The following is a 14007-nucleotide window of genomic DNA, read 5'->3' as shown; positions in this document are numbered from 1 at the left end:
TTGTCCACTTTTATTTTATTGTTCTCTTTCTGGGACCCCTATTACTCAGATGTTGGACCTTCTAAAAGAGTCTTTTAACATTCTTGTCTTTTTTTTCTCTTATTTTTCATTCTTTTGTTTTTTGGACTTGCTACAAGGGAGATTTCCTCAACTTTTTCTTCCAGTCATTCTATTTAATCTTACACTCTGCTATCATATTTTAAATTTCCATGATCTCTTTTTCTCCTATTTCTTGTAGTATCCTTATTCTTACTTCATATCTTCTCTTATCTCACTGAGAATGTTAATGATAGTTTTTTTTATTTTTTTTCTTCTTTCTGCAAATTACATCTTTCTTCAGATTACATCTTCCTGGTTTTCTGTTTTTGTGTCCTTGTTTGTTCTTTTCTCTTTCTTACTAGAAACTTTCCTCAAATATCTGGTAATCCTTCTCTATCTGCTTATATTTAAGAGTGGGATACTGTAAAGCTAACTGGATGCTGTTTCTGATGATGAGGTTTGCCACTACAGACTGATCTGACTGGACACAAATATATCAGGAATGGCTCTTCACCAAAGAGGAAATTGTGGTAGAATGCTCACAACTTGTTCATATTTTAATAAAGAAATGTTATTTATATTAGGATACTTCCAGCTATTAAGCTCATAAAATAACACTCATATAATTTAGAACTAACAGAAATGAAAATATATTAAAATCCTTTTCCTTCAGCGCTTTCAAGAAAAGTCTATGTTTTTGCCCTAGTTCAGTTTTAGGCAGAGACTAACTTGCTCTTTGAACTTATGACTTATAATTAGCCCAGCCATAGTCCTACACTGGCTGACAGTACTTGAAAATAGGAGTGGGTCAGGCCAGTCACTCCCAGCCTGAATGAACATTTCAAACTTGCATGCAATCCGAAAACAAAAAGATTTTAAAAAGATAAGCATGAAGGGCTCAGGCTATTCTTCAAAATTTGTTTCCCCCTAGGGACAGTTGTTTGATTCTCTTAGGCCTTTGACTGTATAGACTCTCCCAGAATTCTGAGCCACAAACCTCATGAAAATTTCAAATATTTTAGAAAAACATCAGAGCCTTAAAGAAAGGTTCACTGATATAAAATGGTGAGTAGCATTTGAAGTAGAGGTGGGGAGCAGAAGATGTTTAATTTCTTACTTTAGTTACTGTTTTATTTATTTATTTATTTATTTTTGGTTACAATGAACACACATTAATTTTTTAAAAATATGAAATGCTACTCTATAAAAATCAAAACAAAGAACTAAAATAAATAAGCTTACAAAACCTGATATATGCAGTTTGGGGCTCAAAAACAATGGTAAATTACTTTACTTCAATATTAGAACATAATTAGAACTTTTATACTTGATCAGTTTTTTCCCTTTCCCATTAGTGGAAGCTTCAGTCTAACTCCAGCCCATTTTCCAGATTACCTTAGAAAGATTTCCTTTCAAAAGATGTATCAATTAGGTTTACAATTTGGCTGCAAGAAGTAACAATCGAGGATCCTCTTAGCTTTTTCTTCTGTCATCCTTAACGTGTATATATTTTTTCTCCAAGGTCACAAAATGGCCATTCTGCCTTTGGGCATAAAATCACACAGAAGTGGGGAAGGGCAGAGAGCAAGATGCATATGGCAGATGACTTGGAGGACTCTGTCTTTTTAACAGGAAAACAGTCACTTTCCCAGGAGCCCTATCCAGGAGATTTCCACTTACATTTTATTGGCCTGTCCTGGCTCATCTCCTCACCCCCAACTGCAAAGGAGTCTGAAGATTTTTTGATACATTGCAGCTCTAAACAAAATTGGGGTTCTGTTAGTAAGGTCAAAGTGGAGTGTAGATATTGGCTAGGCAGCCAGCAGGCTCTGCTACCAATGGCTTACCTTGTTACCTCTTCCACAAACCAAGCATACTTAATTCCTTCCTGAAACTAGAGGGGTGGGTTTATGGAGAGCTGAGAAATGTGTCAGAGAAGCAGTTAGCCAGAGTTCAAAAATTAGTATCATTCACTGCAGTATTGTTTGTAATTCGAAACATTGGAAAAAACCTGAATGTCTGAGACCTGAATCCAGAAAAATTTGTCAGGAGCCTTTAGTTGACAGAGTAGTTGATGACTGTGCTCTCATCATATCTTCTGTAGAAAGCTTATAAGCTTCTCTAGTCCCCATTAGTATACATGTACAGATTTGCCTACACGTGGGAGCAAATCATTTGGAGCAGCCCACTCCTGGACACCAGTGGCAGAGAAATAGACAGACACCAAGATGCTTGCTGGACTCCAGTCTGTCCAGGAAGAATTAACTCTACTTTCCAGAAGGAGAAATCAAAGTCTTCCTTGCTGGCTTCTTAACTTTTCCATGAAATCTTTCCTGGCTATTCAATTCTACGTTGAGCTCTCCATTTTCTGACCTGCTGTAGCAATTATCTGCTCATCAAAATCACAAATTTTACATATTGTTACATGGATTTCACAAGACCATGTCTCATCTTCCTAAGTTCAGTGTATGCTTCTCAGCAACTAGCTCTCCATGGTAGGAGAGGCCATGGAAAGCAGGATGTCATTGGGCATCTGTGGGTACAAAAGATGCTACTGACAATGCATAGGTTCATGATTATGGGGCATCCAAAGACACGCTTCAGCTACTTTAAAAGAGTAGCGTAAACTTCAGAGGGATCCTGTTTAGTGACCTTTAAATCACTAAAGAGTATGATCCTCCCTTCCTGGGAAAAATTTTAGTCAATATTCTATCCTCGTGCCTAGAAGTGTGTGCTGTCACAGTAGGAAATGAACCACGTCAGACTGCTTTTGGTGTGAAGATCCAACTCTAAGTCTGCTCTGAGTCAAGTATGCACTCAGCACCCCAAGATAACCCTTCCTGTATCCTTGGATGGTACTCCTTCCCTATCAGTTGCTGCGTGTCCTCTTTCTCTCTGCTCTCTTCTCCACCACAAAGAATCTGATAAGCTCATTCCTAAAAAGACAGCAAAGACTGATAGAATAAGATGTTGCCCTCTCTTCAAAGTACTTCAACAGAGGACAAAAGCACAAGCCAGTACAACTGAAATACAATGGTGGAGTTTCAAGTATCAACAAAAAAGTTAAGAGGTTTTTCTTTTGTGTAAGAACTTTCCAGGTACTCAAACTACTACATAAGAGTAGCCAACTATTCTGTTATTAATAGTTCCAACTATTCTGTTTTTAATAGTTCCAACTATTCTGTTAATAGTTCCTATTAACAGTTCCTAATTTGAAATCTATGGTGTTTCATAAATGAATTCAGATTTTATAAGTATAATAAATATCATTTGAATATGCATGTTTCCAAAGTGTTGAGTCATGAGTTAGAGAGGCAGTAAAATACAGTGTTAGGACCATGGGATCTAACTGCCTGGGTTTGCACATACGTCACTGAGGCAAGGTGCTTAAATGTCTTTGTTCCTCATTCCCCTCATCTGTACAATTGGAGATAATATTACCTCCCTCATGGGGTTATGTGAAGATTAAATAAGACCACACATATAAGCACTTAGAACTTTGCCTAACACATAGTCGTACTCTATAAATGTTAGCAACTGTTAGTAGTAAGAGTTTTTATTTCCAAATGAATGAAAAATAGAATATTTGCAGCTGGTGAATTACAGATTTTTGACAAGTCTTCATATTTTAATTTACCATGACTTTATAAGAATATTCAGCATAATATGCAATTCCTTTAAGAGTAAGAATCGTAATTTTCCTACCATTTGCAAAAGGTTGTGACAGGATTGACTACATGGCACTGAAGATATCTTTCAATAGATATAAATACCTATTTTAAACTCTGATTTCCAGATTGAAGCTATCCCTAAAGATGATTCTACATTAATTGAGAGAAGGCGAGAGCTCCATAAGGAAGTTGAAGTGGCTAAGAGGAATTTGACCCAGCAGGTTAATATCAACTTTCACTTAAGCTTCTATCTAAGAATGATTAAAGCAAACTTGTGTTTTTAACTGTGTTCCATGAAACCTCATTAATAGGAGAGTCATCAAAGAGAATATGATCCTACTTAATGTGGGTCTGTTTCTTTATCTCAAAGTCCACTCCAAACCCATATTAAAATTGGGGGGAAAAAAGAATGTGTTTTAACCAGCAAAAATTATACAGATTCATGAGATTTTAAAGTAAAAAGCCTATTGGTTAAAAGTGAACAATAAGTGTTTTATTTCACTCATGTCTAATTTCAAATTTAGCTTATTCAAGCCACTGTCAAAGTGTTTTAATAAACAAAAAAACATGCTTTTATTTCTCTTCAAAAAATTACTTGAAAATACAGTCTGAATAAGAAAAAGTTCTATGTTAAACTTGTTATCATGTTTGCACATTCTTTTATAAGATAAAGAAAATACTTGGTGCTAAGGCAGCAGAGTTACTTTTTGTGTTTTAACAAAATAAACTCTACATAGAAAATTTAAAAAGTAGTCTGAGATACTGGCCTTAGTGTATTCTTTGAAATAAACGTATTATAATATTTGTGTTTTTTCCAAAGAAAATCCTATCAGAAGCTGAGTCTAAGTTAGTAGAGCAGCAACTTGCTGAAGAAAACAAGCTTTTAAAAGAACAAGAAAGCATGCGAGAGCTGGTATTCAACCTTGTCCGTATGACTCAAATCAAAATTGATGAGAAAGAGCAAATATCCAAGGATTTCCTGAAAGCTCAGGTAACTGCATTTTTGTAACCATCCACGAATTACCACAGGAGTCCAGGGTAGCCTCCTTTTAATACAATGTTCATCAGAAAACTATGATTTTAAGTCTCCTTCAAGTTTAGTGACTATACAGCTTCCCTAAACAAAACTCAATCATGCACTGAAAAATATTCCAAGGATTCAACTGGCAACAGCTAACAATCTAGAGTGGAAAAGAACTAGGTCAATGACAACAAGCAGAGGATTTGAACAGAGGACACTTTCAGTAAGAATAAGGTGGGTGTCTTCAGGGAACACGGCTGACAGGCACACAGGCACAGGTGTCTGTGATTCACCATCATCTCATAGCCCATTGTGATTTGCCCAGAACAACTCAGAAGCCACAGCATTAGACCACTCTCCTTCCCAAGTTCATCAAGCCAGCATCATTTAAACCAATCCTAGGACAATTACCCTTAGTAACTGCTTCACCCCATGACTTTCCTGGGCTCCTGACAAAGTACCAGAGCTGACCCAGTGCAACAACCCCAAACAAAACCAACAAGGAAACCAACAGCAAAAACAACCCTCCAACCATGCTAGCTAAAACTCTAAAATTAGAATCATTTATTCGACATAAGGATTGTGTCCAGAAGTCCCCTGTTAAAAAATGAATACGCTATGACATGTTACTAAAATAGAATACCTGAATTTACCATGTGACTCAGATGTTGGCTCTTTCTGAGTGCAGCTTTGTCTAATTCTGAGCAAGCATTCACACAGGGTAGCATTTCTTCTTGTTTTCCAGAAAGAACTCACATCAAAGCATTCGTGAGCCATGAGGTTAAGTACAGATGTAAGAAAACTGGGGTGAAGATCTACATCACACAACCCACAGCAAACTATTCAAACTGCCCTTTAACTGTTTATTTCCCAGCCACCCACCCACCCAAAACATTTGAGAGAGAGAAACTAAAAGAAGTTTAGCATGGCTGGGACATGGGAAGATGGGGAAAAGGGTGTCGAATAGTGAGACCAAAGAGCAGGAAAGGTCAGGTGGTGAAGGTCACTTAATCCCTATTAAGCAGTTTGGACCCTGGTCCCAGAAGCTGAGGCAAAGCCCAGAAGAGTTCATGGGGTAGTTGCGTTTCAATAAAGAGAGGAAAGGCAGTGCCAGGGAGGAATGGGGGAAAGAAGGCTGCCTGAGGGAACAGGGTGGCGGAGGGGAGGAGGAACAGAAGCAAAACGAGGAGAGGAGAGGACAGAGGGTTACTTATTATGAGGAACATGGATCTGTTTTATGAACTAGACAATTTATTTATTTATTTATTTTTTTGGTACGCGGGCCTCTCACTGTTGTGGCCTCTCCCGTTGCGGAGCACAGGCTCCGGACGCGCAGGCTCAGCGGCCATGGCTCACGGGCCCAGCCGCTCCGCGGCATGTGGGATCTTCCCGGACCGGGGCACGAACCCGTGTCCCCTGCATCGGCAGGCGGACTCTCAACCACTGCGCCACCAGGGAAGCCCGACAATTTTTTAATTAACCTCAAAAACTGATACATGTGTTATCTATGTGTGACTAATCTATGTCAGCCAAACCTCATTACTAAATGAGCTAATTCAGTTCTTTAATTTCTCTCAAAGAAGATCAATTTTCTCTTGAAATATGGAAATCAATAAAGGAAAAATACTGTTTTCCTTAAGTATTCTTAGCATTGGGAATTAGTCTGTTAAACATCGGCTGTAATAATCTATAATTTCCTTAAGACAACAGTCAATCTTATTTATTTTCACCTCTCATCCAGATCCCTAAGATAACAGATGAAGGGGGAAAAAAAGTCAATGTCACTACTACCTCCAAGATGGAGTGGATGACACTACATTTTTTATCTCTTTAATTCTTCATACACGCAGTTACTTAAATAATATTCGTTTCTTCCTGACTCCCGTTCTCACTGAGAACAACATAAAATTGCTACATGTCAATCTTGGCTCTGACGCCTTGTTTCTTTTGAATAACCATATGCGTTTTGCTCTCGCGGTCTTTAAGAGAAGGCCAGCAGAAACTATTTCCTCTGGTTTGTACTAGCAAAATACTGTACTTCTTTGAATACGTTTCTCACCCTAGATAAAGGACCCAGCATCTTTGTATTTGAAGAACGTAACTAGTGCATTTAACATTTGGTATATATTGAGCACTTTGGAACTATAACTGCCGTCTTTTAAAATATTCATGTGTAATCTGTTTTTCAGCTCCCTATGGGGCTGGTCTCAGCATGGCGCTTCACTGTGTAGGAAAACACACCCACGGTACAAAAAAATGGAAAAGCGCTTCAAAAGCATGGCTTCAGGGCTTCCCTGGTGGCGCAGTGGTTGAGAGTCCGCCTGCCGATGCAGGGGACGCGGGTTTGTGCCCGGGTCCGGGAAGATCCCCCGTGCCGCAAAGCGGCTGGGCCCGTGAGCCATGGCCGCTGAGCCTGTGCTCCGCAACGGGAGAGGCAAAAAGCATGGCTTCAGTCTCACAAAATATCACAGAGCCTTCAAATCGTAACATTTATCAAAACTGACTCCAAGTCCCCTTCCCTCATCTGTCTCCCACAAATTCCTCACTCACCCAGCCCGGCTGCGCCGTCCACAATTATTCCCCTGCTCTTCAAAAGTTTCCCGAACTTTTCCTCAAACCAACCTGGGCAGTCTCTTTTCTTTTCCTCCTCTCTCGATCTTTCTCTCCTTTAATTAACCTTCTGTCCTAGCCAATGTGATTCAGTTCAGCTGGCCAGGCAATTTTCATCCCCCTCCCCCTTTCCTCTTCCCCCACCATCTGCACGACCCAGCTAATGAAGATAGAACTGTCCTTAATGGACAGTAATGAGATGGGTTGAGGCTGCGAGTATCCATATGCTGTTGGTGGTAGACTATTTTTTAAATCTCACTATTAATTTCTATATTTCAGCAAAAATATACCAACATTGTTAGGGAGAGCAAAGCAAAGGATATTGAAATCCGGATACACAGGAAGAAAACACGAGAAATTCATCGGAGGTAAAAGAATTACATGAGGACTTACCTAGTTGGCTGGGGAAAAAAAGACCTATTTATTTCACAAATTTCAAAAACACTTGTGTTTTCACAGACTCAGAGAGTTTGCTAAACTGTATGACACTATTCGAAATGAAAGAAACAAATTCATTAACTTACTTCACAAAGCTCACCAGAAAGTCAATGAAATAAAACAAAGGCATAAAATGTCATTAAATGAACTGGAAATTTTAAGAAATAGTGCAGTTACTCAAGAAAGGTAAGAGCTATAATAACTACTGTCCTTTCAAAAGTTTCTCTTTGGAGTCATTAAGTGATAAAATACCCTGGGGATGATGAAATAGAAAATAAGTCTTTTACTAAACTAGAAAAGCCCTTGCTCACACACCCCACTTTACAGTGACACGGTAAGCATCTGAATGTGATTCCTTATGCTTCTGTTTGGGAGCCATATTTAAGTGGATGGAAAACTATACTCTGTAACTATGCTCACCTCATTTTCATTTACTCATCTAGAAATAAAAGCACAAATCTGACAGTTTGCATTTAATGTTAGAAGACAATCAAATGTTTATAAACCAGCATCCCATGATTGTAGGTGTGAAGCATCTAATGAGCTTATGTGAGGCAGTACGGTGGGGTGCTTAAGAGACGGGGGGCTTTCTAGACCCAAATCCCAGCCCTACCACTTATTAGCTGTGTGATCTTGGGCAAGCTACGCTAGCTCTCTGGGCTCACTTTTTTTACCCATAGAAATAGTCCTTTATATAGGACTTTTTGCTATTAAATGAATTAATCCAATGGTTGTTTTTTTAAACTTTATTATTTACCGTGTGCCAAGATCTGGTAGACTCTTTCACCTGTATTTAGTCCCTGATCCACAGAGTCTATACCACCTGAACTTTTTCTGGTGGCCACTATTGCCCAGTTTCCTTTTATAAAGATATTACAAAATGGGCTCTTGTGTGTGGGGTAGTGGAGGGGGGTTGGGTGGGAGTAGAGGTGTGAGGGGATTGGTATGAAAAGGCAAATCTAACATCCTAATCAGTTTCTCATCCTACATGAAAGTAAAATATCATTTATAGAGGCCATGCATTCATTCAGCGTTTATTGTGATGCTATATTGAGTCAGGCACTACCTTAGGTCCAGTGGACATTGTCAGATATAACCACCTCTGCCCTCAAGATAGCAGAGTCTCCTGGGGATGACAGAGCAGTAAATGAATCACTTTAGTCTCTTGCTTTGATAAATCAGGGCAGCAGACGCTTGGGGCACAAAGGAAAGATGTCCTAATCCAGATAAGGGCAAATCGGAGACCTAGGAAATTACAGAAGTTCCTGAAGAGTATCATGTGATGAATATCATTACTACTATTGTCATTTCAAGGGACACACTAAATCAAGAGCTACCCTGATACTGCTTGTGTTTCAGAAGGTTTTACTGTTTTTAAAGAAACTAAAGGAAATTATAATCGTACCCATTTTCCCATTATTTTTAAAGAAAGCTACAAAATTCTATGCTGAAGCATGCCAACAACATTACCATCAGAGAAAGCATGCAAAACGATGTGTGCAAAATGGTAGCAAAACTTCAGGAAATGAAAGAGAAGAAGGAAGCCCAGTTAAATAACACTGACAGACTTGCCAACATGATCACAATGATTGAAGAGGAGATGGTGCAGCTTCGCAAAAAATATGAAAAAGCCGTTCAGTGTCGAAATGAAAGGTAAAAACCAGGAACCTGATTGGAGAGCAAAGCACCCAGAGATCCGATTTAGAAATGTTGCACATTTTTCTCTAGACTTGACAGGGGATAGTGAGGGACATTTGACGACACTCAGGTTTCATCAGCCTTTGCAGGGCGGGGAGGGGGCTGTGTGCTTTCCCTGAAAAAAAACTCTGTGCTCGTAAGAAAGACAGGCAAGAGTAGGGTTTGGCAAGATGCTCACTTAAGGATCAAAGTCCTTTACTAGGCTACCACTCAGGATCAGGATACCATCAAATTATTTCAGTATAACTGACATAAATAAGTCTTTGGATCTTGTATTCACTTGGGGGACACATTTATTCATTAAGCCATTCACCCAGTTCATTTTCTCAGCAAGTAAGTAAGACCCTCAAGAGTAGCATTATTTCTCCCAGCTATAATAATATTAATTGATTACTACTTAACAGTTTTGCCAAGTTGCTTGTGTTCTGAGAAATCTAGCGTGTGAGACTGTAGAGCACTGTAGTAATTACATCAGGTATTAGATTTTTTTTCATCAAACCTTGATTGTGTGCAGTTCTGTGTAAGGCTGTGTTCTGTGCTAAGTGCTGGGCCCTGAAAGTACAAAAAGGTGGTAAAGCATCACACCTGGCTTCTGTTGTCAAGAGAACAAAGAAGCTCATGAGATGAGCCAGTGAATGGCAAATGAAACAAAATACAGATCTAAGATTAGCCAAATACATCCCTGTGCACACGTTTTGAGGGAGGAGAGAGAGAGAAAGAGAGAAGCAATTAAAGATGCACCCGGGGATAATGGATACGCTTGGTGTGGGGGAAGAACTTCAGGGTGTGACAAACACCACTTTTTCAAAGGGCTGGCAGGTGTTCTCTCTGGGGAAATAAAAAAATTCCTCTTCTTTGGCTCCTGGCACAAACCAAAGCATTTAGGCAGTGTGCTCCCAGGCCCTGGTCAGTTCTGGGGCTGCAATTAGAAAATTCTTACATTGTTTCTTTCCCATAGTCTCCTCACAAGGAGGGGTCTTTCCTCTGGCATGATTACAAAGCACTGTAATCATGGGGATTTGCCTGTTTATGAGGAAATGTACATCAGAAATATTTAACTTTAAAAGAGCCTAATGGTCCTGGCAAGTTAGATAGAACCGAACAGCTGCCAGAAATGCATTCCCTGGCCCCCTGCCTGGGTACTTCTGGCCAGCCCTCGGTTGGCAGGTCTGGCCCATGAAAAGGGTCTGCAGAAAATCAGACTCTGGGATCAAGTCGTTCATGCGTGGGGAGTGACATTCTTTTCCACCCAGGAGGACCACTGGGACTTGCAGAGATACTGTGGCCGGCCAACAACATGGCCAGCTCCAGAGTCCAGATTCTACACAACCCTCTCTCTCCCATGCCCAGAAAAATTTTTAATGTGGAGTTTCACTAGAAAGCCAACAGTGAATATCTATTGTCTTCTGGAATCATGCAGTGTTGATGTGTATTTTGCACCCAAATCCAGAGAGAACCACAGTGACTAGTAAAAGTGGCCTCAACATCCTCTTAGCCTCTGCCTCTCAATTTGACCATAGTGGTGTTCAGCTGATAGAGCGGGAAGAGGAAGTGTGCATTTTTTATGAAAAAATAAATATCCAAGAGAAGATGAAGCTAAATGGAGAAATTGAAATACACGTCCTGGAAGAAAAGATCCAATTCCTGAAACTGAAGATTGCGGAGAAGCAAAGACAGATTCACGTGACCCAGAAATTGCTGCCAGCCAAGAGGGCTCTGGATGCTGATTTAGCAGTGCTCCAGATTCAGGTGGGAAAAGTGTTGATGACACACTTCCTGGGAACATTTGCTGCTTTTTTCTTTTTTTTTCTCCTTTATTGCTTTGTAGGTCATATAAGTTCTTACATGTAAATCAAGCCATGCTACTCCTGGTACCTACAAGAACTCTTGAGTTAAATGTCCTGTTTAAAAATGCCTTTGAACACTGCTCCCGGGTAGAATCTGTGCTTCAGGCATCTATCTGAACTACAGATTGTCTTTTTTCCCCCCATGAAGCACTTTCTGCCTTTCTTGGAATTTAGACTTTCCCAAATCTCAGCTCTAACTCAGCTGCTTCAGAGCTCAAAACTTCAGTAAGCCAGGCTTTCACTATGGCCAGCATAATTGGTTTGTTTTTATTTTTATTCATAATTTTGTTTTTGATGCTTGCTGGAAAGATCCTGCAGACCATCTAGCTCTCTTATTTTTGATTCTCTTTGATATTCTAGAACCAAGATTGTTGTTTCTTATTAAGGGGCAATCACATATAATTATACTCCTTATTAACCCCTGTAGTTTCCCTGTAATTTAATAACTTGGCCTCTGACATGGCCTTTTTTAAAGTGGGATAAAGTCATAAAATTTAAACATAAAATAGCAAGTAAATAAATAAAACCATAAATATAAAGCCATTTTCTTCACATGCAATAATTATATTTTTCTTAATGAAAACAGAAGAAAAAATTAAACTAAACAATTTGTGGCCTAAACTTTTTTCCATTGACTCAATGTAGCAGAAGTACATTTTAACCTATAACATGTTTTCTAAAATGTCAGGTTTAGGGACTTCCCTGGTGGTCCAGCCATTAAGACTCCACCTTTCAATGCTGGGGTGTGGGTTCGATCCCTGGTCCAGGAAATAAGATCCCACATGCCATGGGGTGTGGCCAAAAATTTTTTAAATAATAATAAAATGTCAGGTTTGCTTTCAGAGTTTTTCTGATTATAAAATTAAGACACTCTGTTAATGAAGTTTTGAAAAAAATACAAAAATTTTAAAGAAACAAATTATATCCCCAACATATAATCACTGTTAAAATTATCAGAAATCTGGACAAAATCCTTCTGGTCGTTTTCTAGGTTTACAAGTAAATGGTTTTCATTAGCTCATGCTATAGACACAGTTTTGGTTCTTTTTTTTTTTTTTAATTTAATCATGTCATGGGATTCACAGGACTTTATGGAACTGAATGATGGTTCTACTTTTATATTTTATGGCATTTCAACGTGTAATATGCTATACAGATGATAGGATCTTTCATTTTGCACAAATATGGTAAGGTTTTGATTCCAGTGTTTGTTTCTTTAGCCATATGTTCTCCCATTCACTTCTTCAGTAAGTGTAGCCCTGAATTAGATGGATTGGCTGGAACATCCCCCAGGCCTCCCCCTGGTCTCCCACAAAGCCTCCCCAGGATTTCTGCAGCTCTGACTCCTGCTTCCAATTAGTGGTTCCTTTGGGGGATCTGCTCATCATCTTGACACACAGTGCCTGGGCCACTTCTGTGCCACTTCAGTGCAGACTCGGGACTGGTTCCTCCTTCTGCCTACACCTACACAAGACCATTCATGCCAGGCCTGTGTCTGTGAACTGACTTTATTGAAGAATTGGGGCACCAGTGTGAAGGGGTACATTAAAGAAATGCAAAGAACTTCAAATTAAGTATCAGACAAGTATGCCTTCCCATGCCACCACTGGGAACAGTCCCCCAGGTGTACTACCCCATGCAACGCCCTAGCCTAGTTCCATTTCACTGGCTTGTCTTTCCATCTTTCACCCCCCATCTCCCCTCCACAGCCTTACTGTCCAGATTGTGCCCCAGGCACCCCACGCTTGTCTCACTCCATTTTACAGAATAATTCGGCTCTCTCCAGGTCTTTCCCAGAACAGACTTTCAAGGCCATCTTCACCCATGCTACATGATCAACATTCCCAGCAGAACAAAAGGACTTGAAATCCAGTAAGATCCACGACAGAAAAAATTCACTCTGTATTATGGAAGCATTTTACTTGTGTTAATTGCAAATTAATACTTCAATAGATTAAAATAGATAAAATTAGTTCTTCTTAAAAAATATATAGGGCTTCCCTGGTGGTGCAGTGGTTGAGGGCCCGCCTGCCGATGCAGGGGACGCGGGTTCGTGCCCCGGTCCAGGAAGATCCCACATGCCGCGGAGCGGCTGGGCCCGTGAGCCATGGCCGCTGAGCCTGCATGTCCGGAGCCTGTGCTCCGCAACGGGAGAGGCCACAGCAGTGAGAGGCCAGCGTACCGCAAGAGAAAAAAAAAAAAAAAAAAAAAAAAAAATATATATATATATATATACATACATACACTTAGCATTTATTATATAAAACCAGTAATCCAGTATAAAATATGAATTGTTTACCCAAGAGGAAAATACTATGCATTCAATGATAGTACGCCCTGCCTGGTGTGAGCATTTATCATTCTGACTGCATATGAATTGAAGCATAGGGACTCGGTGTTATCACAGCTCCCTATTCTACCAGAGTTAGTTCTAAGCTTAAGAACAGTGGAATAGAAAGTTTCGCATTAGTCTTCAGATTGCACCTAATTATTTAATTATATACTCAACACTAATCACATGGGCCCTTTGAAGGATATGGTGTGAAATTTCAAGCTTCAAGCGAGCTGTTTTTGTACCTCGCCATGTAGTGCCAGATCTCTCTCATATCCTGTTATTTGTTATAAGCTACAGTGTTTTGTGTTTTGTGTGTGTGTGTGTTTTGTGTTTTTTTTCAATCTTCCC

The 14007-nt window shown here is 39.6% G+C and overlaps 1 protein-coding gene and 1 long non-coding RNA gene across 4 annotated transcripts in view; one reads left to right on the top strand and one right to left on the bottom strand.

Annotated features, from left to right (window-relative positions):
- Window positions 1-14007, top strand: part of CCDC146 (coiled-coil domain containing 146) — a 133883-nt gene that overhangs the window by 112597 nt on the left and 7279 nt on the right. For both annotated transcript variants that reach the window (XM_059074954.2, XM_067042779.1), the window contains 6 exons: window positions 3836-3931; window positions 4531-4701; window positions 7621-7709; window positions 7801-7965; window positions 9208-9432; window positions 10998-11226. In XM_059074954.2, the coding sequence (XP_058930937.1) occupies window positions 3836-3931; window positions 4531-4701; window positions 7621-7709; window positions 7801-7965; window positions 9208-9432; window positions 10998-11226 (975 nt within the window). The remainder of the gene's footprint in view (window positions 1-3835; window positions 3932-4530; window positions 4702-7620; window positions 7710-7800; window positions 7966-9207; window positions 9433-10997; window positions 11227-14007) is intronic.
- The window catches only part of LOC136794866 (uncharacterized), an 80540-nt gene that overhangs the window by 60370 nt on the left and 6163 nt on the right, over window positions 1-14007 (bottom strand). The window lies entirely within an intron of this gene.

The sequence above is a fragment of the Kogia breviceps genome, chromosome 9 (genome assembly GCF_026419965.1).
Source record: "Kogia breviceps isolate mKogBre1 chromosome 9, mKogBre1 haplotype 1, whole genome shotgun sequence".
Classification (NCBI taxonomy): Eukaryota; Metazoa; Chordata; class Mammalia; order Artiodactyla; family Physeteridae; genus Kogia; species Kogia breviceps.
The sequence above is the reverse complement of the archived record's forward strand: the minus strand, read 5'-3'. Positions and strand labels throughout refer to the sequence as shown.